The sequence below is a fragment of the Bos taurus genome, chromosome 3 (assembly GCF_002263795.3).
Source record: "Bos taurus isolate L1 Dominette 01449 registration number 42190680 breed Hereford chromosome 3, ARS-UCD2.0, whole genome shotgun sequence".
NCBI classification, from domain to species: domain Eukaryota; kingdom Metazoa; phylum Chordata; class Mammalia; order Artiodactyla; family Bovidae; genus Bos; species Bos taurus.
This window is the reverse complement of record NC_037330.1, coordinates 99715742-99740862: the sequence shown is the minus strand read 5'-3', so window position 1 is coordinate 99740862 and position 25121 is coordinate 99715742. Positions and strand designations below refer to the sequence as shown.

The 25121-nt window shown below is 52.5% G+C and overlaps 1 protein-coding gene across 4 annotated transcripts; it reads left to right on the top strand.

The window, feature by feature from the left end:
- Positions 1-3263: 3263 nt before the first annotated feature.
- FAAH (fatty acid amide hydrolase) lies at positions 3264-24563 on the top strand. 4 transcript variants are annotated; one of them, NM_001099102.2, is given in 15 exon segments: positions 3264-3701; positions 13424-13537; positions 15390-15524; positions 15730-15863; positions 15946-16152; positions 16403-16443; positions 16664-16788; positions 18786-18911; positions 19434-19531; positions 20950-21049; positions 21310-21350; positions 22304-22343; positions 22840-22948; positions 23476-23621; positions 23840-24220. In NM_001099102.2, coding segments are annotated over 15 exon segments (1740 nt in total). In that variant the 5' UTR covers positions 3264-3506; the 3' UTR covers positions 23969-24220.
- The last annotated feature ends 558 nt before the right edge of the window (positions 24564-25121 follow it).

Below are 25121 nucleotides of genomic sequence, written 5' to 3'. Positions count from 1 at the left end.
CAGCATATCAAAAAACAGAGATATCACTTTGCCAACAAAGGTCCATATGGTCACAGCTATGGTTTTTCTAGTAGTCATGTACAGATTTGAAAGTTGGATCATAAACACAACTGAGTGCCAAAGGATTGATACTTTTGAGGTGATGGAGAAGACTCTTGAGAGTCCCTTGGACAGCAAGGAGATCAAACCAGTCAATCATAAAGGAAATCAGGCCTGAATGTTCATTGGAAGGACTGATGCTGAAACTAGCTCCAATACTTTGGCCACCTGATGCGGAGAGTCAACTCACTGGAAAAGACTCTGATGCTGGGAAAGATTGAGGGCAGGAGATGAAGGGAGTGACAGAGGTTGAGATGGTTGGATGACATCATCGACTCAAGCTTGGCATGCTGTTAATCCATGGGGTCGCAAAGAGTTGGACATGACTTAGTGATTGAAAAAGAACAGATGTGAGGAAATACAAGAATTGGGCTCATAAAGTTGGCTCCTGAAAATAACTATCTGAAGACCTGTTCTGCCAGTTTTCCCCGGAGCACCTCAGTTCTGCTCTCCCCTCTGAATTCCTTTCAAGGGGTGTTGAAAGTCTGCAGCTGCAGTGGCTCACAATTTAATCTTTGTAGAGACAGATGGCAAGTGCCAAAGGCAAGTGCCAATTTGTAGCTGACATAGCCTAGGCTCAGAACTAGCACAACATCCTGTGCACTGCATTCTGTTCGTTAAAACAAGTCACAAAGTTCAGCTCAGATTTGCAGGGGTGGGGAAATAGCTCCCTTCTGAAGGGACGGAGGAGCCCTTTGCACAGAGCAGAGATACAGAAAGGTGTGGGATTGAAGGAATTTACCAGAGAAGACAAACTCTCCCCTACCTCTGAGGAGAGTATAATAGTATAATAGAACCACCTCTGAGGTGGTGAGGGGCTCAGGCAACAGAGGCCAAAGACCTGGCCGTGCTTTAAAAATTATAAAATGCTCCACAGGTAGTGCTTCTGAGTGTGGTAATCTTGTGTCACCTGTGGGCCTGTGAGCTCCTGAGAGCAAGCTGTGCCCTACTCCTGTCTGCCCCTTCTGTATTGAGGAAAGGCTCACAGAAATGAAGGGAAACAAAGCGGAGCAGTTGCTGAGAACCAGACCACACTCCCTCTTCTCACCCTAGAACAAAGACAGGCTTCAAACCCTCTGGAATCTGAGAAGCTTCCTTGCCTTCAGCAAGCTCTCCCCCTCATCCTTTCTGCCCTGCCCCCACCTCCAACTGCACTTGGCAGGATACTCACCTGTCTTCCCACTCAACAACTGAGGATACAGAAGGATGACTTGCTCAAGGTCACCAGTTAGTGGGTGAAGACCCAGATCCTGCTCAGGAAACCCATCAGGGCCTGCTTGAGTGACTGCAAATATGAACACACATCTGAGTGCAGGGACATGCTGTTTTGGCTCCTGGAATGGTGTGGTGTTGAGTTACAGATGCTTTTCTAATAATACAGGTGGAGCCCTGGAAACCTTTCCCTGCTGTGTTCTCAAGTCTCCCCGCTCTCCCATTCCACATCTCTGCCTCCAGCTTGCCTCTCCCAGTCCTCCTCCATATTGCCTTTCCAAAACACTTGCATCATGACTCTGCTTAAAATAACAATGAATCAACATTTATTGAGCCCTTACAACGGGCCAGGTAGTGTTCTAAGCTCTTCTCTTGAATTAACTCATTTAATCTTCACAATTCTATGAAGGAGTCACTATTATTAGCTCCCATTTTGCAGATAAGGAAACTGAGGCACAAGAGGTTAGAGTGACTTACTGAAAGTTCCACAGTGTCAAAGTTAGGATTTAAACTCAGATAGTCTGGTTCCTGAACTTGGGCTTCTCAGGCCAGAAAAACCCTCTCTGTAGGTCTCTGTTTGTTGTTGTTCATTTGCTAAGTAGTGTCCAACTCTTTGCAGGCCCCATGGACTCCAGTGCACTGGGCTCTATTCTAATAATAACAACAACAGTAATAATTAATATGCATGGATTGCTTACTGTAGGCTAGGCCTTGTTCTGGCTGCATTTCAAGTATTAGCTCATTTGAGTCTTACAATAGTACTAGAGAATTGGCCAGTGGAGGGAGTACTATTATCCTCATTTTACAGGTAAGGAAACGGGGATAGTCATGCAACAAGGATGGGTTACCAGACACTCCAGCTCCAGAGGCAAACTTTAAATCACTGTGCTATCTGGCTTTCCCAAAGACTATTCAGTCCAAGGGCCCAGCATTTACTGCTGTTTGGATTCATGTCACATGATTTCTGCATTTCCACTAAAGCATGGCTTTTGTTGTTTCTATGCATGTTTTTTTCCTTCTCAACCAGATCTTGAGCTCCCTGAGGCCGGACTGAAGATCTGGTACGTCCTCAAGTTCCCCAGTTCACAGCCAGGATCTCACAGACTCCTCCTAACAATCTTACATTATAGGCATTCCTCCTTTTCAAGGAAAAAGCATGGATTCAGAGGTAAAGATAGAACTGGATGAACAGCAGTGTTTTGGCAGACAGCGTTTTCTAGCCACAAAGCACTCTTCCCCACATCCCATTTGATTCCACACATCCTCACTTCCAGGGGCAGTCATGGTAGTACAGCTTGATGGTTAAGAGCAATGGTTTAGGATTAGACCTGAGTTTGAATCTCCACTCAGTCACCTGCATGACCCACAGAGGGGGTAATTTAATCCCTCTTGTCCTCAGTTACCTTATTGGTAAACGAGGATGATAAAAATGCTTTCCTCATCTCTCTGTTGGGAGGACAAATGAAATTGAGCACATAAAGACCTGTGAGAGAGGCCTAGATTGGAGAAGTATTGTGTGTATATAGATAATCCGCTCCCCTCCCCCCACCTCCCTAAAGACACCGGGTCCCAGGACTAGGGAGGGGAGCGGGCAGCAGGTGGGCTCCCTGAGAAACATCCTGTACCCCTCCCTCTCCTGCTGGCACCCCTAAGCCCCACGCAGGGGAGAGGTGAGTGCCCTGCGGTACACAGCCTAAGACAAGCTTCTCCAGGAATGATACTGGTAAACTCTTTGCAGGGTTTATCAGGTCCGCGAGCACAGTCTGTCGCTGCTCTCCATCCTCTTTCCTGAAGTGGCTCGGGCTGGACAGCATCTTCCGTGAGTTGAGGGTCTTGGGTGCACCGGGCTGAGGCCAGGCCAGACGGGGGCGCCGAACGGCTGCTAGGCTCGAGCTTCCGAGGGCGCCCACGGGAAGCGGGTGCTCCTCCCTCTCCGCACCGCCCAGAGCCTTAGAACTTGGGGAGCCGTCCCAGCGGAACCGCGGCTCTTCGCCTTGACCGTTGCGCTCCACCTGTCTTCAGCCGGCTGCCAGGCAACAACGCTTGGCCGAGCGGCTCTACCGCCCCTGCCTCCACTCCGGCGCAGGCGGGTGCTGGATCCCGGGCTGATCCAGGCCGGGTTTTGCGGCGGAGTCCGAGATCGCTGATTTCCTCCTTCATCGGTTGCCCGTGGCAGCGGTCGGCGGCGGGAGATCATGGTGCTGGACGAACCATGGGCCGCGCTCTCCGGCGTCTCCGGGGCCGCCCTGGCCTGCTGCTTCGTGGCGGCGGCCTTGGCCCTGCGCTGGTCCAGTCGCCGGACAGCGCGGGCCTCGGCGGTCCGGGCGCGACGGAGGCAGAAAGCGGCCCTGGACACCATGGACAAGGCGGCGCAGCGCTTCCGGCTCCAGGTGACAGCCGGGGTTGGAATCGGTGTGGAAGGGGAGGGTTCGGGGTGGCAGCAGCGCTTTGAGCCGCCTGGGCGCTCGGAGGGACGGGCGGCCGGCAGCTCAGGTGTATGGGAGGGACGGGCGGCCGGCAGCTCAGGTGTGTGGGCAGCGCAGGTTTTGTAACTTTCTGACACCCCTCTCGCCATCATGCATTCTGTACTCTTTTCTGAACCAAGTGGGACCTAGGGGAGGAATGGAAACGAAAGGGACAGGACAGGTCGTCGAAGGCTGTCGCCTCACTGGGTCAAAGAGGAGCTTTGCTGTGTGCCTGATAATCTCAAGATCATGGACTTACTAGGACGCTTAAACTGCAAGATGAGAACCAATAGGATGCTTGGGTTTAGGACTTTGGAATCATAAAGTGATGGTCAAGGGCCTTCTGAGAGCTTATAGTTCAAATTCATTGAGGATGCTCAGAGGAAGCTGGGGAGGGACTTGAGCAAGTCCACAGGGAGTTACCGGCTGAGGTGGACTCTTGCCACCTGGCTGTGGAGTCAGATGGGTTATAAGTTCCTTTCATGGATAGGTTTAGTTCCAGCCCTTCCCTGGGTGACCTGTCAACAAGCTTCTTTCCCTCTGGATCAGCTCAGTGTGTGTATGGAGGTGAGGGAAGCGGCCTGGAAGAGGAGGCTTTCCTCTAGGTATATGCCACACTGGACTCAGTTCCAAGTCGAAATACCAAGCTCAGTTCCTATGTGCTGTGAGACAGAAGACTTGCCCCAAGGGGTGTTGGATGGAATTTGGATGTGACAGGTAGGAAGGCATTCCAGATGATGGGACAAGATGAGGCAGGAGCTAGAACTAGAACCTAGATGCCTGGTGGAACCATCCAGCCTCATTCCAATGGAGAGGAGCAAGGAAGAAAGATCAGGAAGGGAGACCCAGGCCTTGGATGCCAGGCCCTGGGTATGGCCTTGATTGCTTTGCGGTTTTTGCTGGATGTACTAGTATGAATTTACACCATACCATTCCTGAACCAGGAAAATGTCTTATTTGTTTGTTTAGTGAAATAATAACATATCTGGTTCTAGCCCTCACTCACTGACATGGCACACAATCAGCGAAAGTACACAATCAGTTCATTTTTAGGTATTCAATCCAAATTGGCCACTTTCCCTACCTAGTTGAGCAAAGCTTCATCACTGTCTAATCCTTCTTCTCTGGCAGAGCTCCCTGGTGCCCTGCTCAGGGATCCTTGCAGTGATGCCAGGCCCAGCCTAGAGACCCTCGGCTGCTCCGGAGACTCCAAGTCCTGTGCAGCTAGCTAGCTGAGTTCTCCTGGCTCCAAGGAATGTGTGGGGGCAGCTGCAGGAATCTGCCCACAGTTTCTGCCTACATAACTCTCCTCCTGGTTGCAAGGAACCCACCAGCTGGCAGGGGTGTGGGGTAGTAGAAGGGTGGGTTTTCCCTCACTTCAGCTCCAAGCATCAGCATCTGGATCCAAGCATCCAGTTTCCTTCTGGAGCAACAGCCTTTCCTTATTTTTAAGAACCGGAAAAAAAAAAAAAAAAAAACAACAAAATGGCTGTCTGAGGAGGCCTTACAAATAGCTGTGAAAAGAAGGGAAGCGAAAAGCAAAGGAGAAAAGGAAAGATATAAGCATCTGAATGCAAAGTTCCTAAGAATAGCAAGGAGAGATAAGAAAGCCTTCCTCAGCAATCAGTGCAAAGAAATAGAGGAAAACAACAGAATGGGAAAGACTAGAGATCTCTTCAAGAAAAGTAGAGATATCAAGGGAATATTTCATGCAAAGATGGGCTCGATAAAGGACAGAAATGGTAGGGACCTAACAGAAGCAGAAGATATTAAGAAGAGGTGGCAAGAATACACAGAAGAACTGTACAAAAAAGATCTTCATGACCCAGGTAATCACGATGGTGTGATCACTGACCTAGAGCCAGACATCCTGGAATGTGAAGTCAAGTGGGCCTTAGAAAGCATCACTACGAACAAAACTAGTGGAGGTGATGGAATTCCAGTTGAGCTATTTCAAATCCTGAAAGATGATGCTGTGAAAGTGCTGCACTCAATATGCCAGCAAATTTGGAAAACCTAGCAGTGACCACAGGACTGAAAAGGTCAGTTTTCATTCCAATCCCAAAGAAAGGCCATGCCAAAGAATGCTCAAACTACTGCACAATTGCACTCATCTCATACGCTAGTAAAGTAATGCTCAAAATTCTCCAAGCCAGGCTTCAGCAATACATGAACCATGAACTTCCAGATGTTCAAGCTGGTTTTAGAAAAGGCAGAGGAACCAGAGATCAAATTGCCAACATCTGCTGGATCATGGAAAAAGCAAGAGAGTTCCAGAAAAACATCTATTTCTGCTTTATTGACTATGCCAAAGCCTTTTACTGTGTGGATCACAATAAACTGTGGAAAATTCTGAAAGAGATGGGCATGCCAGACCACCTGACCTGCCTCTTGAGAAACCTGTATGCAGGTCAGGAAGCAACAGTTAGAACTGGACATGGAACAACAGACTGGTTCCAAATGGGGAAAGGAGTACTTCAAGGCTGTATATTGTCACCCTGCTTATTTAACTTATATGCAGAGTACATCATGAGAAATGCTGGGCTGGACGAAGCACAAGCTGGAATCAAGATTGCTGGGAGAAATATCAATAACCTCAGATATGCAGATGACACCACCCTTATGGCAGAAAGGGAAGAAGAACTAAAGAGCCTCTTGATGAAAGTGAAAGAAGAGAGTGAAAAAGTTGGTGTAAAACTCAACATTCAGAAAACTAAGATCATGGCATCTGGTCCTATCACTTCATGGGAAATAGATGGGGAAACAGTGGAAACAGTGGCTGACTTTCTTTTTCTGGGCTTCAAAATCACTGCAGATGGTGAGTGCAGCCATGAAATTAAAAGATGCTTACTCCTTGGAAGGAAAGTTATGACCAACCTAGGCAGCATATTCAAAAGCAGAGACATTACTTTGCCAACAAAGGTCTGTCTAGTCAAGGCTATGGTTTTTCCAGTGTCATGTATGGATGTGAGAGTTGGACTGTGAAGAAGGCTGAGCGCCAAAGAATTGATGCTTTTGAAGTGTGGTGTTGGAGAAGACTCTTGAGAGTCCCTTGAACTGCAAGGAGACCCAACCAGTCCATCCTAAAGGAGATCAGTCCTGGGTGTTCACTGGAAGGACTGATGTTGAAGCTGAAACTCCAATACTTTGGCCACCTGATGAGAAGAGCTAACCCATCTGAAAAGACCCTGATGCTGGGAAAGATTGAGGGCAGGAGGAGAAGGGGACGACAGAGGATGAGATGGCTGGATGGCATCACTGACTCTATGGACATGGGTTTGGGTGGACTCCAGGAGTTGGTGATGGACAGGGAGGCCTGGCGTGCTGTGGTTCATGGGATTGCAAAGAGTCAGACACGACTAAGCGACTGAACTGAACTGAACTGAACTTCCATGGTAGATTTCCTAAAAGAAATCAACCCTGAATGTTCATTGGAAGGACTGATGCTGAAGCTGAAGCTCCAGGACTTTGGCCACCTAATGCAAAGAGCTGACTCATTGGAAAAGACCTTGATGCTGGGAAAGATTGAAGGCAAAAGGAGAATGGGGTGGGGATCAGAGGATGAGATGGTTAGACAGCATCATGGACTCAATGGATATGAATTTAAGCAAACTCCAGGAGATAGTGAAGGACACAGGAACCTGGCGTGCTGCAGTCTATGAGGTTGCAAGGAGCAGGACATGACTTAGTGATGGAACAACAATACAACAATAACTTCCAGCGCAGGTTTTGGCCTTGAAATACCAAAAAGTGTTTAAACACCCTCTGTGGGTCAGAGCCTGGCCTCAGAACACCAAAACTTGGCTCTTCCAGATGAGTAAGTAGGGAAATTCCCTTTTGGTTTTCTGGTGACTGGCAGAAGAAAGGGATAACTAGTTCAGCAGTCTTGTTTTGAGCAGTCAGCACAGGGGTTGAGGTCTTGAAGACAGTAGCTCTGGGATCAGTAAGAGGTGGGCAGTTTGTGTGCTTAGTTGCTCAGTCGTGTCCAACTCTTTTTTGGCCCATGGTCTGTATACCCACCAGAATCCCCTCTCTGTGGATTCTTCAGGCAAGAACACTGGAGTGGGTCACCATTTCCTCCTCCAGGGCATCTTCCCAACCCAGGGATCGAACCCTGCGTCTCCTGCACTGCAGGCAGATTCTTAACCCACTGAGCCGTTGGGGAAGGTGGGCAGTTTAGCTGAGCTCACACATAACCTTAGGGAGAAGCCCCTCCTCTATCCCACCCCTAAGGCTCTTTCTGCTTGGTGCTGGAGCTGCTGGGGGTTTTGAGGCTGTTTCAATAGTCTTTCTTCTGGGTCTTTCTCAGCCCAGCCCCACACTGAGAAGGGGGCCTTGAGGTCAGGGGGCCTCTGGGTGAATACAGCAGCCTATGGTACAGCTCCTGCCTGATAGATTGCAGAGAAGTGAGTTGGGACCCAGCTACGTCCTGTGTCCCAAGGTGCTGCTGGAGGAGGGGAGGTCCCAAGCGCCTCCTGAACATCACAAAATGGTTTATCTCTTTTGGGACTCTCAAGCAACTTTAGAGTGAGGCATGCTTTTCATATACTCTATTGACCATGTGAGGCTTAATTTGAAATATGCGTGTGCCCATTTGCTTCCACCTTACTGCCTGAATGAGTTGTTTTATTTTTGACTGTGCTGGGTTGTCATTGCTGTGCGGGCTTTTCTTTAGTTGTGTGAGCTGGGGCTACTCTCTCCTTTCAGCATGCGGGCTTCTCATTGCTGTGCCTCCTCTTGTTGACGAACATAAGCTCTAGGGTGCGTGGACTTCTATAGTTATGGTTCCTGGGCTCTAGAGCACAGGCTCAGTAGTTGTGGCACATGGGCTTAGTTGCTCCATGGCGTGTGGGATCTTCCCGGACCAGGGATTGAATTTATCTCCTGCACTGGCAGGTGGATTCTTTACCACTGAGCCACCTGGGAAGCCCCCTAAGTAAGTTTTAATATCCTTTCTAGACTGAAGTGAGGGACTGCCATTGATAGACTATGACGACTGGGAGAGCCATCCCACTTGCCCACACCTCGGTGCCTCTGCACCTCTGGTTTTAACCAGAATGCCCTTCCCGCACAGACCTTCCAAGCCCCTTTGTCAAAATCCCACTGGATTACAAATGCCTCTCCCTTCAACTGGATCTGACCTGTAGTTCCATCTCCTGGCATCTCCAAGACCAACTTGAAGCTGATTTTAAAACAAGTCAGTAAATGAATGGGAGAACAGTATGGTTTTTGTTTCAGTCAATGTCCATGGTCACATGATAGAATGGAATGTATATCTTGAAATAGAACAGATGTGATTAAAAAAATAACAACAATAAACCATGAATAAAATTAAAAAAAAAAAAAACAACTTGGAGGACCATCTAGGGTATCTGAAATTAGGACAGTAGGTGGTTCAGGAGAAAAACAGGTTAAGGAGGGGCAGTGATTCAATGACAGCTGTAATATCCTATGCTTGGAAAAAAAGGCATACAGATGGCCACATGCTTGGTGAGATCTTATTTGTATACTTCCCTGCATTCTCCATATAAATTTTAATTTCCTCCATGTTCTTAGATTGGCCTCCTGGACATGCAGACTTACTCTGGTGTCTTGTGAAAGAGAAAATGTCTCAGCTGCCTGATAACTAGTTGAAGACTTAAAAATAGCTGTTAACAACAGTGTCATCAACTGTCAACACAGAAGAGCAGAGGAAAGAATGAACATTTGTGCTGAGAATTGAGAGGAGCTCACTGACAGCTTCTAGCTGAGATGCACAGGGCCTCTGTGGACACCCTGGGTGAGGTGGGGAATGGTGGTGATCAGGCTTCTGCTGGTCATTACCCCAGTGTGGTGGGCTCTCTGGTGATATTTACTTTCTTCCACAAACTGGTAGGCAGTTTTTCGTTTTTTACAATGAGCACATATGTATATAATTGGAAAAAAATCTTGCTATTTTCATTGTGAGGGGAGAAACGCAAGGCATAGAACTGTGTGTATAGTATGATCCCTCTGTCCAAAAATAGAATATATATAAACAACTATATACATTGTGGATTCTTCACAAACATTTTTTTTTTCTCCTATGAGGTTTCATCAGAAACTGTAAACTATGGTTTCCTTTTCAGAAGAGGAATTTGTCAAGGGGGTCCTAGAGGTGGGGGGAGTGTTTCCTTTCCATTTCGCATATCTTAAAAAAAAAAAAAAGTCATCAGGGGTTGTCTGGGCTTCCCTGATGGCTCAGATTATAAAGAATCTGCCTGCAGTGCAGATACCTGGATTCAATCCCTGGGTCGGGAAGATCCCCTAGAGAAGGGCATGACTACCCAGTCCAGTATTCTTGCCTGGAGAATCCCAAGGACAGAGGAGCCTGGCGGGCTACAGTCCATGGGGTCACAGTCAGACACGACTGAAGCAATTTAGCACACAGGGGTTATCTAGTATGTTGGGGGTAGATCATGGATCCATTTTTTCTCCTTGTAGCTCCTTGTATCATTAAAAAAAGAAAAAAGAAAAGAAAAAAATCCCAAGTAAATGTTGTATCCCTTTAACAAATTTGGGGAAGAATATTCCTGATATTGAGGCTGGATTTCAAAGGCTGTGTGGTGGGTGTGTGTGATGGGTGTTCAGCTTTGGGTGTGAGGAGGGAGTGAGTGGGCTGTGTCACATTGAGGGGGCAGAGGGGGCTCTGACAGGACCTCAGCCTAGAAACATCTCCTGGACCTTGTGGTGGGAGGCAACCTGAAGGGGACAGGCAAGGTGAGGTCGTTGTTGTGCTGTGTGGTCTGGTGACAAAGCTTTGGCAGAGAAGCCAGCTAGGTGGCCTCTGTGTGACCCAGTAGAGAAAGGGTCGGCAGTGGCAAGTGTCTCAGTAGAGGAGACAGAGAGGTGGCCATTTTCCAGAGCTACTTAGGGGCGTGGTGACCGATTAGATGTGGGTGGAAGAAGGGGGAGCTGAGGACAGATGGCAGCGTCCTTCCTTGCGTGAAGAGGAGCCGGTGGAAAGGAGATAGGAGGCAGTGAGCTCAGGGGAAGGACACAGGAACAGAGGGAACAAAAGGAATAGCCCAGCGAGCGGGTCTGAGCTCAGTTGGGTCAGGCGAAGGATGATTTGGAGGCGGAAGGACCATCTAGAGGCCATGTGATAGGTGTAGGGCCTGGAGGGAAGCCAAGAGGCGGCATGACTTCTAGCATCAGAGAGGGAAGAGCAGGTGCCCAGAGGAACCTCCGGGAGCCTTTGACTCTTCCTATGTCTGGCTCCTTTTTGTGCTTCAGGTCATAGCTGAAACAATGTCTCCGCCTGCCCAGCGCATCTGAGTCAATCCACTGTTCTTTCTGTCACAGATTCTGTTTACTTCCTTTCTCACACTTATCGTGATCTGCCATCATTTATTAACTTTCTTTCTTTTTTTTATTTAAAAATTTATTTTATTTTAAAAAACTTTGGCTGTGCTGGGTCTCTGTTGCAGCACGCCAGCTTTCTCTAGTTGCTTTGTGTGGGCTTATCTTGTTGTGGAGCACAGGTTCTAGAGGAGGGGTCCCCAGCCCCTACCAGCCGGTAGCAGTCCATGGCGGGTTGGGAACCAGCTGCACAGCAGGAGGTGAGCTCTAGGGCAGGTGACTGAAACTTCATGTGCCACTCCCCATTGCTCGCATTATTGATGAACATCCCCCCACCCCCATACCTCCTTCCCACCCCTCCTTCCTGTGGAAAAATTGTCTTCCTTGAAACCAGTCCCTGGTGCCAAATAGGCTGGGGACTGCTACTGCAGAGCCTGGAGGCTCAGTAGTTGCCCTGCCGCATGTGGGATCTTAGTTCCCCAACTAGGGATCGAACCTACATCTCCTGCACTGGAAGGCAGATTCTTAACCACTGGACCGGGGATGTCCCTTGTGTTATTAAAATTTCTTTTCTTTTTCAAATTCTTTTTCTCAATTACTTTGTTTTCTTGAAGGTAAGCTCTAAGATCAGGGACTTGTCTGTCTCGGCTAACTCTAAATTCATAGCCCTAACATAGTGCTCGACACAGAGTAGGTGCTCAGAACATGTGTGTTGACTGGCTGAACGAGTGGATGACAGAAGCAGCGTAGAGGAGGGAGGGAACCCCGGGAAAGGGGTATGCCTGTGCCCAGGAGGAGTCTGAAGTCAGCCCTGTGAACGCCTCCATGAGACTCGGAGCAGAATGAAGAGTTGAGTGTTTGTTGTGTTGGGCAACGAGGAAGTCCCTGGTGAGTTTGGCAAGAGCAGAGGAGGGTAGAGATGAGATGTGGTGGCTGAACTCAGATGCTCTCCTAATTAGCCCAAAGCCCTTGAGGGGGAAGCCAGTGAGGTATGCAGGCAAGGGCTGATCCCAGAGACTCTGGAGGCCTCTGAGACCTGGCAGTGAGTGTCTGACCAACGTCCCTCCTCCGTCGGAGAGCTCTTCCCTGACCACCCTCTACCTGTGTGCTGCCCACTCAGTACATGCATGTTATTTTCTTTATTTCTGGCTATCTAAAATTCTTATTTGTTTACTTATAAATGATCTCTGTGTGTTAGTTGCTCAGTTGTGTCCAACTCTTTGTAACTGTATGGACTGTAGCCCCCCAGGCTCTGTCCATGGGATTCTCCAAGCAAGAGTACTGTAGTGGGTTGCCATTTCCTTCTCCAGGGGATCTTCCTGACCCAGGGATTAAACTCAGGTCTCCTGCATCGCAGGCAGATTCTTTATCACCGAGCCACCAAATTATCTCCTCACTCCCAACTCTACACCTTGTTGAAGCTCCCCCAAAGCCTGGAGGCGACTTTCTTGTTCACTGCTGTATCCCCATGTCTAGCATGGTCCTTGGTACAGAGTAGATGCCTAATATATGTATTTATGGAATGAATGGAAAAAACCTCTCTCTTTGATGTGGCTCTAGCTTCAACCCCAGCCACCTAAGACAGGGTTTTCTTCTTTCTGCCCTCCCCTGCCAAAGGGTTGAGTAGTTAAGTGCAGGTGGACAGCCAGTGGGCAGCTTGTGCTGAATGGGCAGAGAACTATAGTTTATCTGTAAGTCCTAATCAAAGCACTTTCCCTCTGTGAACGTCAGTTTCTTTAAGCTGTGCAATGGGAATGGTGGTAACATTTAATCCAAACACAGAGCATATCAACAAGGTGTGTGGCCACACTCAGCAACCACTGTGCTAAGCTGCTTCAGTCTTGTCCAACTCTCTGCAATGCTATGGACTGTAGCCCGCCAGGCTCCTCTGTCCATGGGATTCCCCAGACAAGAATACTGAAGTGGGTTGCCATACCCTTCTCCAGAGACTCTTGCCCACCCAGGGGCTGAACCCTTGTCTCATACGTCTCCTGCATTGGCAGGTGGGTTCTTTACCACTAGCGCCACCTGGGAAGTTTTTTCATAATGGTCTAATACTCAGCCTGGGCGTGGCCTCTCCCTGGGCCCCCCTCAAGTGAGCTTCTGGAAGAGATAGATCTGTACTGTCCACAGGTGGCAAGGGCCTGCCCAGCTGGAGCACATTTGTGATGTCAGAGACGCGGGTGGGCATGTCTGTTATGGCCTGGCATGTGACAGTGAGCACATGCTTGGTAGATGTTGGGATGTGGGGGCATGGGCCATAGGTGTCTGCTGCAGGCACCTGGGGCCTGGGGGGAGTAGGGGACTGATCCGAGGTGTCTCCCCAGAACCCTGACCTGGACTCAGAGGCGCTGCTGGCCCTGCCCCTGCCTCAACTGGTACAGAAGTTACACAGTGGGGACCTGTATCCCGAGGCTGTGCTCTTCACCTACATAGGAAAGGTAAGGCCAGGGAGTGACCCCACTCCTTCCTCCCCTCTCTGTACAAGGCTGTGGGAAAACCTGGCTGGAGGGCCATGGTGGGACCACAGTGCCAAGGGCTGCCAGGGAGAGAGGGAGGGAGCCAGAGCTGTGTGTGTGTATGAGAGAGAGAGAGAGAAGGCTCTGTGTGTGTGCATGTGCTGGGGACACTGAGCATGTTGTCCTACCTAGAAACCTGGCTTTTAGCCCAGACTTCCCACCCCATTCCGCCCCCACCCCATCAGTCACTGAGTCTGGTCTGTTCCCTTTTAGAGCTCCCCCTAGACCATCCCCTTGTCTCCCCCGCTACCCTGGTCTTCCACCAGTCTCTGTCCAGGACCAAGCACCAGTCTCCTGGCCAGCTGCCCGCTCAGCATTCCAGCATCCTCTCTGGTCAAGGATTCCGGGGCTTGGGGCATCGGCAGCTCAGCTGCTGGCAGTTACCTGGCCCCCATAGCCTGCTGTGCTCTGGGGTTGCCTTTACCTGAAAGGCTCTTCTCCCTTCTCTTGCCCTGCTCAGTGCAACAGGCTCTCCTGAGTCTTCAGGGCCCAGAGAGGAGTCACGTCTTCCAGGAAGCCTCCCATAACCCTCCTCCCCTCCCAGTCTGGGTTAGGGTTTCCTCTTCAGTGGTCACTTACTAACAGCACATTTCTCATCACATTTTGGGGCTTGTCTTGTCTTTCTCTTTCCCAAGGCACATGTGTGGGCTTTTGGTGGACAGAGTCTTATTTGTCTTTGTACCTTAGGGCCTACCACGATGTCCTTTATATGTTGATAGTGCGTGCTCAAGAAATGTGTTTGAAACGAAATGAAGGAAGAGATTGTGCTTTATGAAAATGACTTGTATGTGATATGATCTCTCGGAAGAGAGTACGTGGCAGTGACTGTGACCCCTAAGCAGGTGGACATGAGTGCCAGGCATGTGAGAGTGGTGTGAGTGACTGCAGCTGAGAAGGGGCAGAGAGGGACTGTGGAGAAAGGACTGGACACCCCTGGGTCGGGCGCATTGAAAGGACACAGTCTGAACAGATGGGGTTGCTTATTTCAAATCCATGTCCCTGAAAAAGCTCCAGCCCTTCAGAGGGAGCATCCACAGAGAGCATTCTGGCTACAGATTGGCCTCCTCTTTTCCTGCCCTGGTCAGCAGACAGATTTCACATACCTGAGTTGGCAATAGGGCCACAGTCATGTTCTTAACAGCTGGTATCAGTCAGCCATTCCTCAGATTCAGGTGTTCCTTTCACCTGGGCAGGTGTGGGCCGGGCCTGGGGCAGAGGAGAGTGCTGCATGCCAGGAAGCAGAAGCCTGGGTCTAGCCCTGCTCTGCACTGACTCCTGGTGCGACTCAACATGGGGATCTAGCCTCACTGGGCACCGGTGTGGCTTGAAGGAGGAGGTGAGTGGGGTGGCCAAGGGTCACCCTCCCCTTAGGTTGGCCTCTGGAGGGCATCTGAGGTCAGTCAGTATCTTGTTCCTTTGAGTGTCATGGTCCTCGGAGCACACACATACTCTCTATTCATCTCTGGAGGACACGTGAGGTCAGTATCTTGTTCCTTTGAGTGTCCTGGTCCTCGGAGCACTCCCTCTGTCTGTCTTGGAGTTGAAGGTCAGAGACAGCCTGGGTAAGGCTGGGCCGCATGTCCGCAATGAGGCCAGTGCTGGGCCTGCTTACCCTCTGTGCTCCTGGCCCTGGGTCAGGTTAATGGTTACCCTGTCACTGGGTGGTATATTTGAAAAGGCCAATCTTACGCTATGTTGATTTTGCCACAGTTGAAAAAACAAAAGAAGCCAGCCTCACCGCACTCTGTCGTATGTCCATTTCTCCCTACCCCAGGCCTGGGAAGTCAACAAAGGGACTAACTGTGTGACCACCTACCTGGCAGACTGTGAGACTCAGCTGTGCAAGGTCCCAAGACAGGGCCTGCTCTATGGTGTCCCCGTGAGCCTCAAGGAGTGCTTCAGCTATAAGGTGCGCCCTGCCCCAGTCCCTGCCAGCCAGCTCTGGGTCCTGGGTCACCCTGGGCCCTCAGAGGAAGTCCTAGGGCCAAAGGCCTTGAGAGGGCACCGCAGGTGTGTCCTGCCTTGGCCTGTGGGGCGGTGGTGGGAGCAAACCCTGTGTGTTGAAGCCCCCCTGGCTCATCAACCATGTCCCTCTCACCCATCCGTCCTTCTAGGGCCAGGACTCGACACTGGGCTTGAGCCTGAACCAGGGGGTGCCAGCGGAGGGTGACTGTGTGGTGGTGCAGGTGCTGAAGTTGCAGGGCGCTTTGCCCTTCGTGCACACCAATGTCCCCCAGTCCATGTTCAGGTTGGGTCCCAGGGGTGCAGGGTGGGGGGCAGGGGCACCGGTACCAACATGACAGGGGCTGACCCCTTCCCACTTCCTCCAGCTTTGACTGCAGTAACCCCCTCTTTGGCCCGACCATGAACCCATGGAATTCTTCCAAGAGCCCAGGTGGCTCCTCAGGGGGCGAGGGGGCCCTCATTGCCGCTGGGGGCTCCCCACTGGGCTTAGGCACCGACATTGGAGGCAGCATCCGCTTTCCCTCAGCCTTCTGTGGCATCTGCGGCCTCAAACCCACAGGGAACCGCCTCAGGTAGGATGTAGGTGGTGGGTGGAGGGAGCCCCTGAGTCCTGCTGTGTGACCTTGGCCTAGCTTCCCACCTCTCCGGGCTCCAGGCAGGGATTCCCTGACTGGGGTTTTGCTAGGAGGTAATGTCACAGTACCACCAGCCCCTGGTTCCTCGTTTCCAAAGTGGTGAGAGAGTTGGGGGCTGCTGACTGGATGTGGGGCCGGGCAGCGGGTGGCCATTTCCCATTTCCAACATCTTGTGTTTCTTATCCAGCAAGAGTGGTCTGAAGGGCTGTGTCTATGGACAGGTAGCAGGTGAGGTCTGTGGTTCCCTCTGTGCCCTGGAGGAGGGGGGTCTGCCCCTTTGCCCCTGCCTCTCCTCGGGGCAGTGTTGGGCCCCAAGGCCACTCTAGGTCTGCCTTTCTACCTCCTATCTGCTCACACTCCAGGGCTCCAGCCCAACCCTTGTTTGGACCCAGCCCCGGAACCCCCCGGGGCTGGGTGATCTCTCTCTCCTCCCCTCCCTGCCCCACAGTACAGCTCTCGGTTGGCCCCATGGCCCGGGACGTGGAGAGCCTGGCACTGTGCATGCGAGCGCTGCTGTGTGAGGACATGTTCCGCTTGGACCCCACCGTGCCCCCCTTGCCCTTCAGGGAGGAGGTGAGCAGTGGTGGGGGTGGGCATGGGGATGGATTCGGGGCTCACTGGTGCTCCTGAGCCCTTGCAGGCAGGCCTGGGAGGCCCTGTCTCTTGAAAACCAGCCCCCGGGGGTCTAAGGCCAGCACTAGCACCTCTGCTGGTGGTGGCACAGTGGTAAAGAAACCGCCAGCCAATGCAGGAGATACAGGAGGCATGGGTTCAATCTCTGGGTCGGGAAGATTCCCTGGAGAACGAAATGGCAACCCACTCCAGTATCCTTGCCAGGATAATCCCATGGACAGAGGAGTCGAGCGGGCTACAGTCCATGGGGTTGCAAAGAGTCAAACATGACTGAGTGACTGAGCACAGCAGCACCTCTGCAAACAGCCACCAGATGGTGCCCTTTCCTGCATTTGGAAATCCCAAGTCTTTCAAATTGGCTGGCTGGGAGCCAGAGCCTTGGAGCTGTCGCTGTGGAACAGGAGGGACTTGAGGCTAAGAACAGCTTGAGGGAGAACTCCTGAACCTCTTCCGTGTTTGACAAGCCAGTAAACAGGAGCCTTTCTTACAGCATTCATTTCTCTATCCCCAGCCTCCGGCAGAATGCTTGGCACGGAGGCTGAGTGAGTTAAGAACAGTTAAAAGCGGAGCGTTCTCTCTCCCAGAGAAAGCTGGGATTTGTGGGCAGGGATCTATCAGATACTGGCTTCCTCCAAGTATCACCAGCCTGTAGATCAGATAAGGCTGGGTGTATTAACTGTCTGTGGTGAGGGAGGGCGCTGCCCACACAGAGCCTTAGTAGCATGGGGGAGGAGCACAAAGTTAGAATATTGACGTTAGTTTGTCGGTGGATATGTCAATGATAGCTCAGTTGGTAAAGAATTCGCCCGCAATGTGGGAGACTTGGGTTCGATCCCTGTGTTGGGACGATCCCCTGGAGAAGGGAAAAGCTACCCACTCCGGTATTCTGGCCTGGAGAATTCCATGGAGTGTATAGTCTATGGGGTCGCAAAGAGTCATTTCATGTCAGTGTAGGGGGTTGGTTAGGATTGAGTCATACTGTAATTGGTTAGGACTGGTGGGTACAGCGAGGTGAGGATTCTGAGGAGAGCAATTCAAGAAGTCTTGGAGGATAAACTGTCATTTGGTGATCCTATTGAAGAGCTGATGGGTCTTTTAAGAATGACTAATAAAGTTATCTGTACTTTACGAGCAACAGATTTCAGGAGTACTCAAGTTAGAGATGTGAGCAGTGCTATAGTGTGTGCTTAGTCACTCAATCGTGTCTGACTCTGCAACCCCATGGATTGTAGCCCTTGGGGCTCCTCCGTCCATGGGAATTCTCCAGGCAAGAATACTGGAGTGAGTTGCCATGCCCTCCTCCAGGAGGTATAGTAAAGCTATGTTTATGTAGACTGTGTAAGCTGTGTGATGTAAGTGCCGTTTCTCAGCGATCTGGCATTACTCCCTACAGACCTCTTGCCTGGGAAGGGGTGAGGGCCCCTGGGCAGCATGAGATCTGGGCTGGGGTGAGGGAGGGCAAGCTCCCACTCCTCAGCTGAGGAGATGTTCTAACTCTACCCAAGGGCCCCCTTCCCCAGAGGGAGGAGAGGCAATGAGGTCCCTGTCCCAGGGTCTGGAACAATCTATTATGGGAGCCAGGACTTACATCCTTGAAACAGGCTGTGGACGCCTGGGTTTCTGCCCTGATGTTGCTACTCTACCCTGACGAGTGGCCTGGGGCAAGTCCCGGCCCTGCTCAGGGCCTGTCTCCCTGTCTAGACCTGAAGCCTGTGGAATCCTTCTTCTTGCTCTGTCCACCTGCAGAGTCACTGGGAAGGTGTTTTGTGAAGGGGTCAGATACAACAGGGGCTGGCCTCCCTGGAGGTCAGTTTTTGGGGATCTAGGCAGCAGCCTCAAAGCTGTGTCTGGGGCTGAGTAATGGCTCTGAGCTCTGGGAGCCCTGCTTCGGGCCACCGTCTCCTGACCTGACTCTGACTCGTGCATGCTGCCCCCAGATCTACAGGAGCTCTCAGCCCCTGCGTGTAGGGTATTATGAGACTGACAACTATACCATGCCCACGCCGGCCATGAAGCGGGCCCTGCTGGAGACCAAGGAGAGACTCGAGGTTGCTGGCCACACGGTATGCTGGGCGGGGGGAGGGAACCCAAAGGTCCTGGCATTGCCCCTCCTTCAGGGAAGCCTTCTAGGTACCCATGGCTGCCACCCATCCCTGGCACCCTTGCACCCTGATTGTTCTGAGATTGGGGTCGCAAATTCGATCCCTGGGGGACCAGTAAAAAGGGGCTGATCAGAAGTATTGGGGTACATGCTTGATGGTGACCTCACCTCTGAGCTGGGATGTGGGAGCTGCATGGAGTGGTCCTTCTTCGTCAACCACAAACAGTGGTGCACAGCTGTCCAGGGGTTCTCAGCGCCCTGAGATGGCAGGCTTGGGGCCGTTCATCTGAGACAGGCTTATATGTGGTTCCAGACTCCTCTCAGGATACACATCTTATGGGGAGTTATCACAGGCCAACAAGGGTGCCTTTGTGGCTCCAGTGAGGGCACCGTGAGGGCTGAGGGCTGCCTTGACAGTGTGTTTTTGGGGGTGGGACCCAAGGGTTTCTAGGTCTGGGAACCTTACATGCCTCCATCTCTGCAGCTGGTTCCCTTCCTGCCAAGCAACATACCTCATGCTCTGGAGACCCTGGGCACGGGTGGGCTGTTCAGTGACGGTGGCACGACCTTCCTACAGAACTTGTGAGTGACTGGGTTTGGGGGTGGGTGGTGGGATCAGGACATGGGTAGATGCAGGGAGAGCAGCTGAGTGCTGTGTTCCTCCCTGGGACAGGCCACTGGGGAAGATGGAGGACAGGCCTTGGCAGAACCTGAAGAAGGCCTGGAGCTTCCTGGGCAGGGACCTTACCATCCCTCCAGCTTCAAGCTGAGCCTAGAGCTGCCTTGTCAGGGAGACCTTGGAAAGGTGCCAGTGTGGGGAGAGGCAGGATTGAGCAGCCCTGGCCTGGCCCCGGGCTGAGTTGTGCAGGACGTTGCTTATCTATTGGGGAAAGATTGAGAAATAAGGGTGGAATCAAGCAGGAGGGCAAGGGTGTAGACCTGCCATTACTCCACACTCCTTGGATTTGTGCCACATCTTCCGCCTTTGAGCAGGATCTGTTTTCTTGTCTGAAAAGTCAGAAGATTGGACCACACCAGCTTTATGAGGCTTTGCAGAGCTCATATTTGAGAAGCTGGTCCCACAGGGATGTTTTCAGTTCTAAAGGCTGATGGGGGCAGGGCAGGTCTGTGAAGATGCTTCCTGGGGACATGCCCAGATTGAATGGACTTCTGCCAGTAGCCAAGTATGATCTGGGAGGCTTCCCTGGTAACTCAGCTGGTAAAGAATATGCCTGCAATGCAGGAGACCCCGGTTCGATTCCTGGGTCGGGAAGATCGGCTGGAGAAGGGATACCCACTCCAGTATTCTTGGGCTTCTCTGGTGGCTCAACTGGTAAAGAATCCACCTGCAATGCAGGAGACCTGGGTTCGATCCCTGGGTTGAGAAGATCCCCTGGAGAACGGAACGGCTACCCACTCCAGTATTCTGGCCTGGAGAATTCCATGGACTATTCCATGGGGTTGCAAAGAGTTGGACACGACTGAGCAACTTTCACTTCAGTGGAAAGAGCCACCCCTCAGTTTGGCCCTCAGGGTGAGACTTCAGAATCAGCTGCCTGAGACCTTTCCCTGAGATTGAGAGCAGAGATAGCCTCAGAGGCAAGGATTACTGTACCCACTCGGGATTAAACCACTTGTGCCTCCAGGCTGGCATCAGCATCTGTGGGGGGATGCCCTCGGCAGTATCTTTGGGCCAGGGAGATGCTTCCCACAGTTCTTATTGCTCTGAGCTGAGTTTGCAATGGAAGGAGACAGGGAGCCCTGCCTTAGGGAGCTCCAGTGGATATGGGTAGAGCCTAAGCATCCCAAAGGGTCTGCAGACACATGTCGCATATTGGAAAGCAGAGGCTGGGATGAAGGGGCTGGAGGCTGTGGTTACTGGAGTCTGGTGAGGAGGGAGGTAGAGTCACTGAGTGGAGACTGGGGGATGCCACAGGTGGGGGTGAGCCAGGAGGGACGCCTTGGGTAGATGTGCCTGGACTGGACCCTTTGTCTCCCAGCAAAGGTGATTTCGTGGATTCCTGCCTGGGGGACTTGATCTCAATTCTGAGGCTGCCCGGATGGCTTAAAGGACTGCTGGCTTTCATGATGAAGCCTCTGGTGAGGGCACAAGGAATGGAAGGGTGGGCACCACTGGGCTCTTTCCCCCTTCCCTTAGCCTCCTTTTCTTCTCAGCCCCTACCCTATCTCTTTTCCTCCGCTCATGCTCTTCAATCTTCAGCCAACCTGCTTGCTGAGAGGAGTGCTGACCTGGGGCCTGCGGGGAGGGACAGAAGGAGGAGGCCTAGGTGGCTTGGCCTGAAGATTATTGCCACACCTGGCCTAAAGTCTAGTCACTGACAGTGTCTGTTCTATTGCAGTTCCCAAGGTTATCAGCCTTTCTCAACAATATGAAGTCTCGGTAAGAGTTTTTCCCACGCCTAGATGCCTGCACAACTGTCCCCCTGACCTGGGTCCAAGTGCTTTCCAATGGGAAACGATGAGAAAAGTAGCTTCTGAGGCTGGAAGTGGTCTAAGCAGGGTGGCAACCTCTGTGGCCTTGGGCGGGGGGGCAGTCTTGAATATGTCTTAGCAAGATACAGGAAAGGCTGGAGAGTAAGGTCCTGAAGGAGAGCAAGGTTGGGAGAAAATGAAGAGGAGGAGATTGCCCTGCCTGGACATGGGTGGAAAGGCCCAGAAAGGAGCTAGTGGGTGGCAAGGAGCGGGGGATATTGGGGACCTGTGAGAGGTGCTGGTTTTAGAGACCAAACTGCACTGCGCCTGCTCCTGCCTGCCCCTCGGGGCCTCAAGCCAGAAAAGATGGGAGTAAATTGCCTGATTCTCAGGCCCTTACAGCTTGTGGACTTGCCTTCTCTTTCATGTGTGTGTGCTAAGTCGCTTCAGTTGTGTCCAGCTCTTTTTGACTCAATGGACTGGAGCCCGCCAGGCTCCTCTGTCCAGGGGCTTCTCCAGGCAAGAATACTGGAGTGGGTTGCATGCCCTCCTCCAGGGGATCTTCCCCACCCAGTGATTGAACCTATGTCTCCTGTGGCTCCTGCATTGCAGGTGGCTTCTTTACCGCTGAGCCATGGGGGAAGCCCATTCCTCTCTCACTACCAGGCATTGAGGACCTTGGGTGGCTCTGTGTCCTAAGAATAGCTGGTGGTCTGGCCTAAGTCCCTCTTGGGGACTCCATGGGGTATGAACTTAGGGATTACAACTTCTGCCCCGCACTGCTTTCTTCTCAGAGTGCCCTGGAATTGAGAAGGGTCTGAGAAGGAAGGGAATCTGGGAGATTTTGAGAGTAGGGGCCTGATGTTGCTAATCCCCATGGCTGTGATCATCATGGTCGGTGACTCCACTCCCTCTGTCCAGGTCAGCCGGAAAGCTCTGGGAACTACATCATGAGACTGAGGTGAGGCCAGAGCCCCTGGACTAGAGTAGGGCGGGTGGGGGTGGGGCCGGACAGGGCATATGCCTTGGGGTCTCTTGGAAACTGGTCCCTCTGGTCCCCTGGAGTGGCCCATCATCCCCTGCTCCCACTCCCTGGATTGGACCGTTTGGGGCCTGCTCTGTGACCCTCACTTGCCCGGAGGCCCATCGTAGGGGCCTGGGTCAGCCTGGGTGGGACTCCTGCCCTGGACACCTCTTTGCCACTCTGGTGCTGCCTGTAACCAGCACTCCGTGGCCCCACCCTGGCAGGAAGAGTGGTCTCTGTGGTTCCGTGGAGCATTTGATGCCCCCTGAAAGCATCCCTGTCTGAATATCCCAAGGTCCTCCATGCTATCGTGGCTCAGTTCAGATCCGGGGCAGGCATGGGGCCAGTCACCCCGCCTCAGTGCCTGTGCTGCAGAGTCCATGTAATGGGTTGGGTCTGAGAGCTTCACTGGGTGTGCGGGTGTCCTCCACAGGTATACCGGCACTCCGTGATGGCCCAGTGGAGAGCCCTGGAGCTGGATGTGCTGCTCACCCCCATGATGGGCCCTGCTCTGGACCTGAACGGCCCAGGCAAGGCCACAGGTGAGGCTGGCAGCCCCATCACATCCCTCTCAGCTGTCTCTTCTCTTCTGAGTTCCACCCTGTGCCTGGTGAGGTTGCTGGGAAGTAGGAGGAGAGGACCCCTGGGGGAGGACTCCACTCCTGATAGGCTCACGGTCTGGTTGGCTGGAGAGAAGGGAGTCAGGTGGTATGCCTTGGGAGGGAATGAGCTCCTCATCCTCAGCGATATTCAAGTTGGAGGTCTTGTTACAGAGTCTATGGTTTTGGGAGGTGGTGTTTGAAGTCCAGGTGGGATTTAGATAAACCAAGAAAACAGCAATGAAGCTGCAGAGGGGGAGGCACAGGGCAAGCACTAGCAGGCCCTCCAGCCTGCCCTGAATCCAGGTTCCCGGGCTTTGTCACTCCCACTCAAGTCTCAGCCCTAGGAGAGAACCCTCCCTGCTGGTGGAGGCCAGTGCCATCTCTTAGGGTGGAAGATGGGGGCTCGGAGCGGACAGTCATCACGGAAGGTTGGCTGACCTGCTCCAGCCCCTTGTGCTGTGTCTCAGGGGCTGTCAGCTATACTCTGCTCTACAACTGCCTGGACTTCCCCGCGGGGGTGGTACCCGTCACCATGGTGACCGCTGAGGACGAGGCCCAGCTGCAGCTTTACAAGGGCTACTTTGGGGATATCTGGGACAAGACGCTGCAGAAGGCGAGTCTCTTCCCCTTGCCTCCCCGCCGGGACCCCTTCCTCTAGTGGAGAGGACAGTATAACCAGGCACAGGCCTTGTCGGCCTTTCTTAATGCAGGACCCCTAGAGACTGCGGGCAGGCCCTGCTGTGCTGCCCCTCCTCCCCAGCTGGGGCGCTTCCCGGGTCTGGGTGGGGCCCTGCCTTGAGACCTCGGGTCCTGATGCTTGTGTGCCCTCAGGTTGTAAGGAAGAGCGTGGGGCTGCCCGTGGCTGTGCAGTGCGTGGCTCTGCCCTGGCAGGAAGAGCTGTGTCTGCGGTTCATGCGGGAGGTGGAGCAGCTGATGAACCCGGACAAGCAGCTATCCTGACTGTGGCCCACCCGGCCCTGGAGGACCCGAGACCCGCCTGGAGCTGCGTCCAGCCTGGTCAGGGCACAGCTGCTGCCCCACCAGGAAGTGTTCAGCCTGGGCTGAGGCTTCCGAGTCCCCCCTCCGTCACCCCCTACAAGAAGCCCAGACCCATGGACTCTGGACCTCACTTCCTCCCCAGGTCCGCTCTCTGTCCTGACCACCCGCCTTGCTGTGGCAGCCAGCGGGCATGACATGATGACTAACAGTCAAGAACTGGTGTCTGGTGTGTGTGTGCTTTCTGACGGTCACAGTTAGGGCCCCGGGGTTGGACACCTGCCCTTCTAGAACCCGACTTCAGCCATGTCCATCTCCTGCTCCCAAACCTCCTGTAGTTCCCATCACTCACAGCATGGACACAGGTTTTTCAGGGTGGCTCTTGCAGCCCCAGCTCTTCACCCTCACCCACTGTCTCCCCGTCCCCGCCTCCCAACCCTCAGACTAAGCCCTACTTAGTTAGACATTGTCTTCTCTCTCTGTTCTCCCTTTGCTCCTTCCCTCTGCTGAGGAGGCCCTTTCTGCTCCTCTACCATTAAATCCTTTGAGGCCCAGCTCAGATCCCTCTTTCTCCCTCTGAACCCTGGAGTAGGGGGGCTGTTTCTGTCCAATCAGCCCTGTGTGGTGGGCATCTGCAGGTGGGTTGCCTCAGCACACTGGCTCTCCTTGATGCAGGGGCACTATTTTTACATCTTTGTCCTCAGCAGGCAGCACAGGGCTGGGTACAGGGCAGCAGGGAGCCTGGGATGCTGTTGGGGAGAGCAGCCCACAGGCCTGGGGAGGCAAGCCCAAGACAAGACGATCTGGCAGAGAGTGCTTGCAGGACCAGTCAAGGACTGGATATTATGGGAAGGCCTCCTGAAGGAGGAGAACCTGTGTTGCGTAGAGACTGAGTTTCCCAGAGGCTGAGGGAGGGGACGAGGACATCCCAGGGAGAGGGAAAAATATGCCCGAAAACTAGGACGAGTTTGGTAGATGGAAGCATTGTGCTTCCAGGAGGAGCAGCAGAGAGGTAGGTGGGGGTCAGATCAAGGGGGTTTGGGGGGCCAGTTCAGGTACTTGAATCCAGTCTCCAGGGCAGTGGGGTGCTCTTGAAAGATCACCCAGGTGTGCTGAG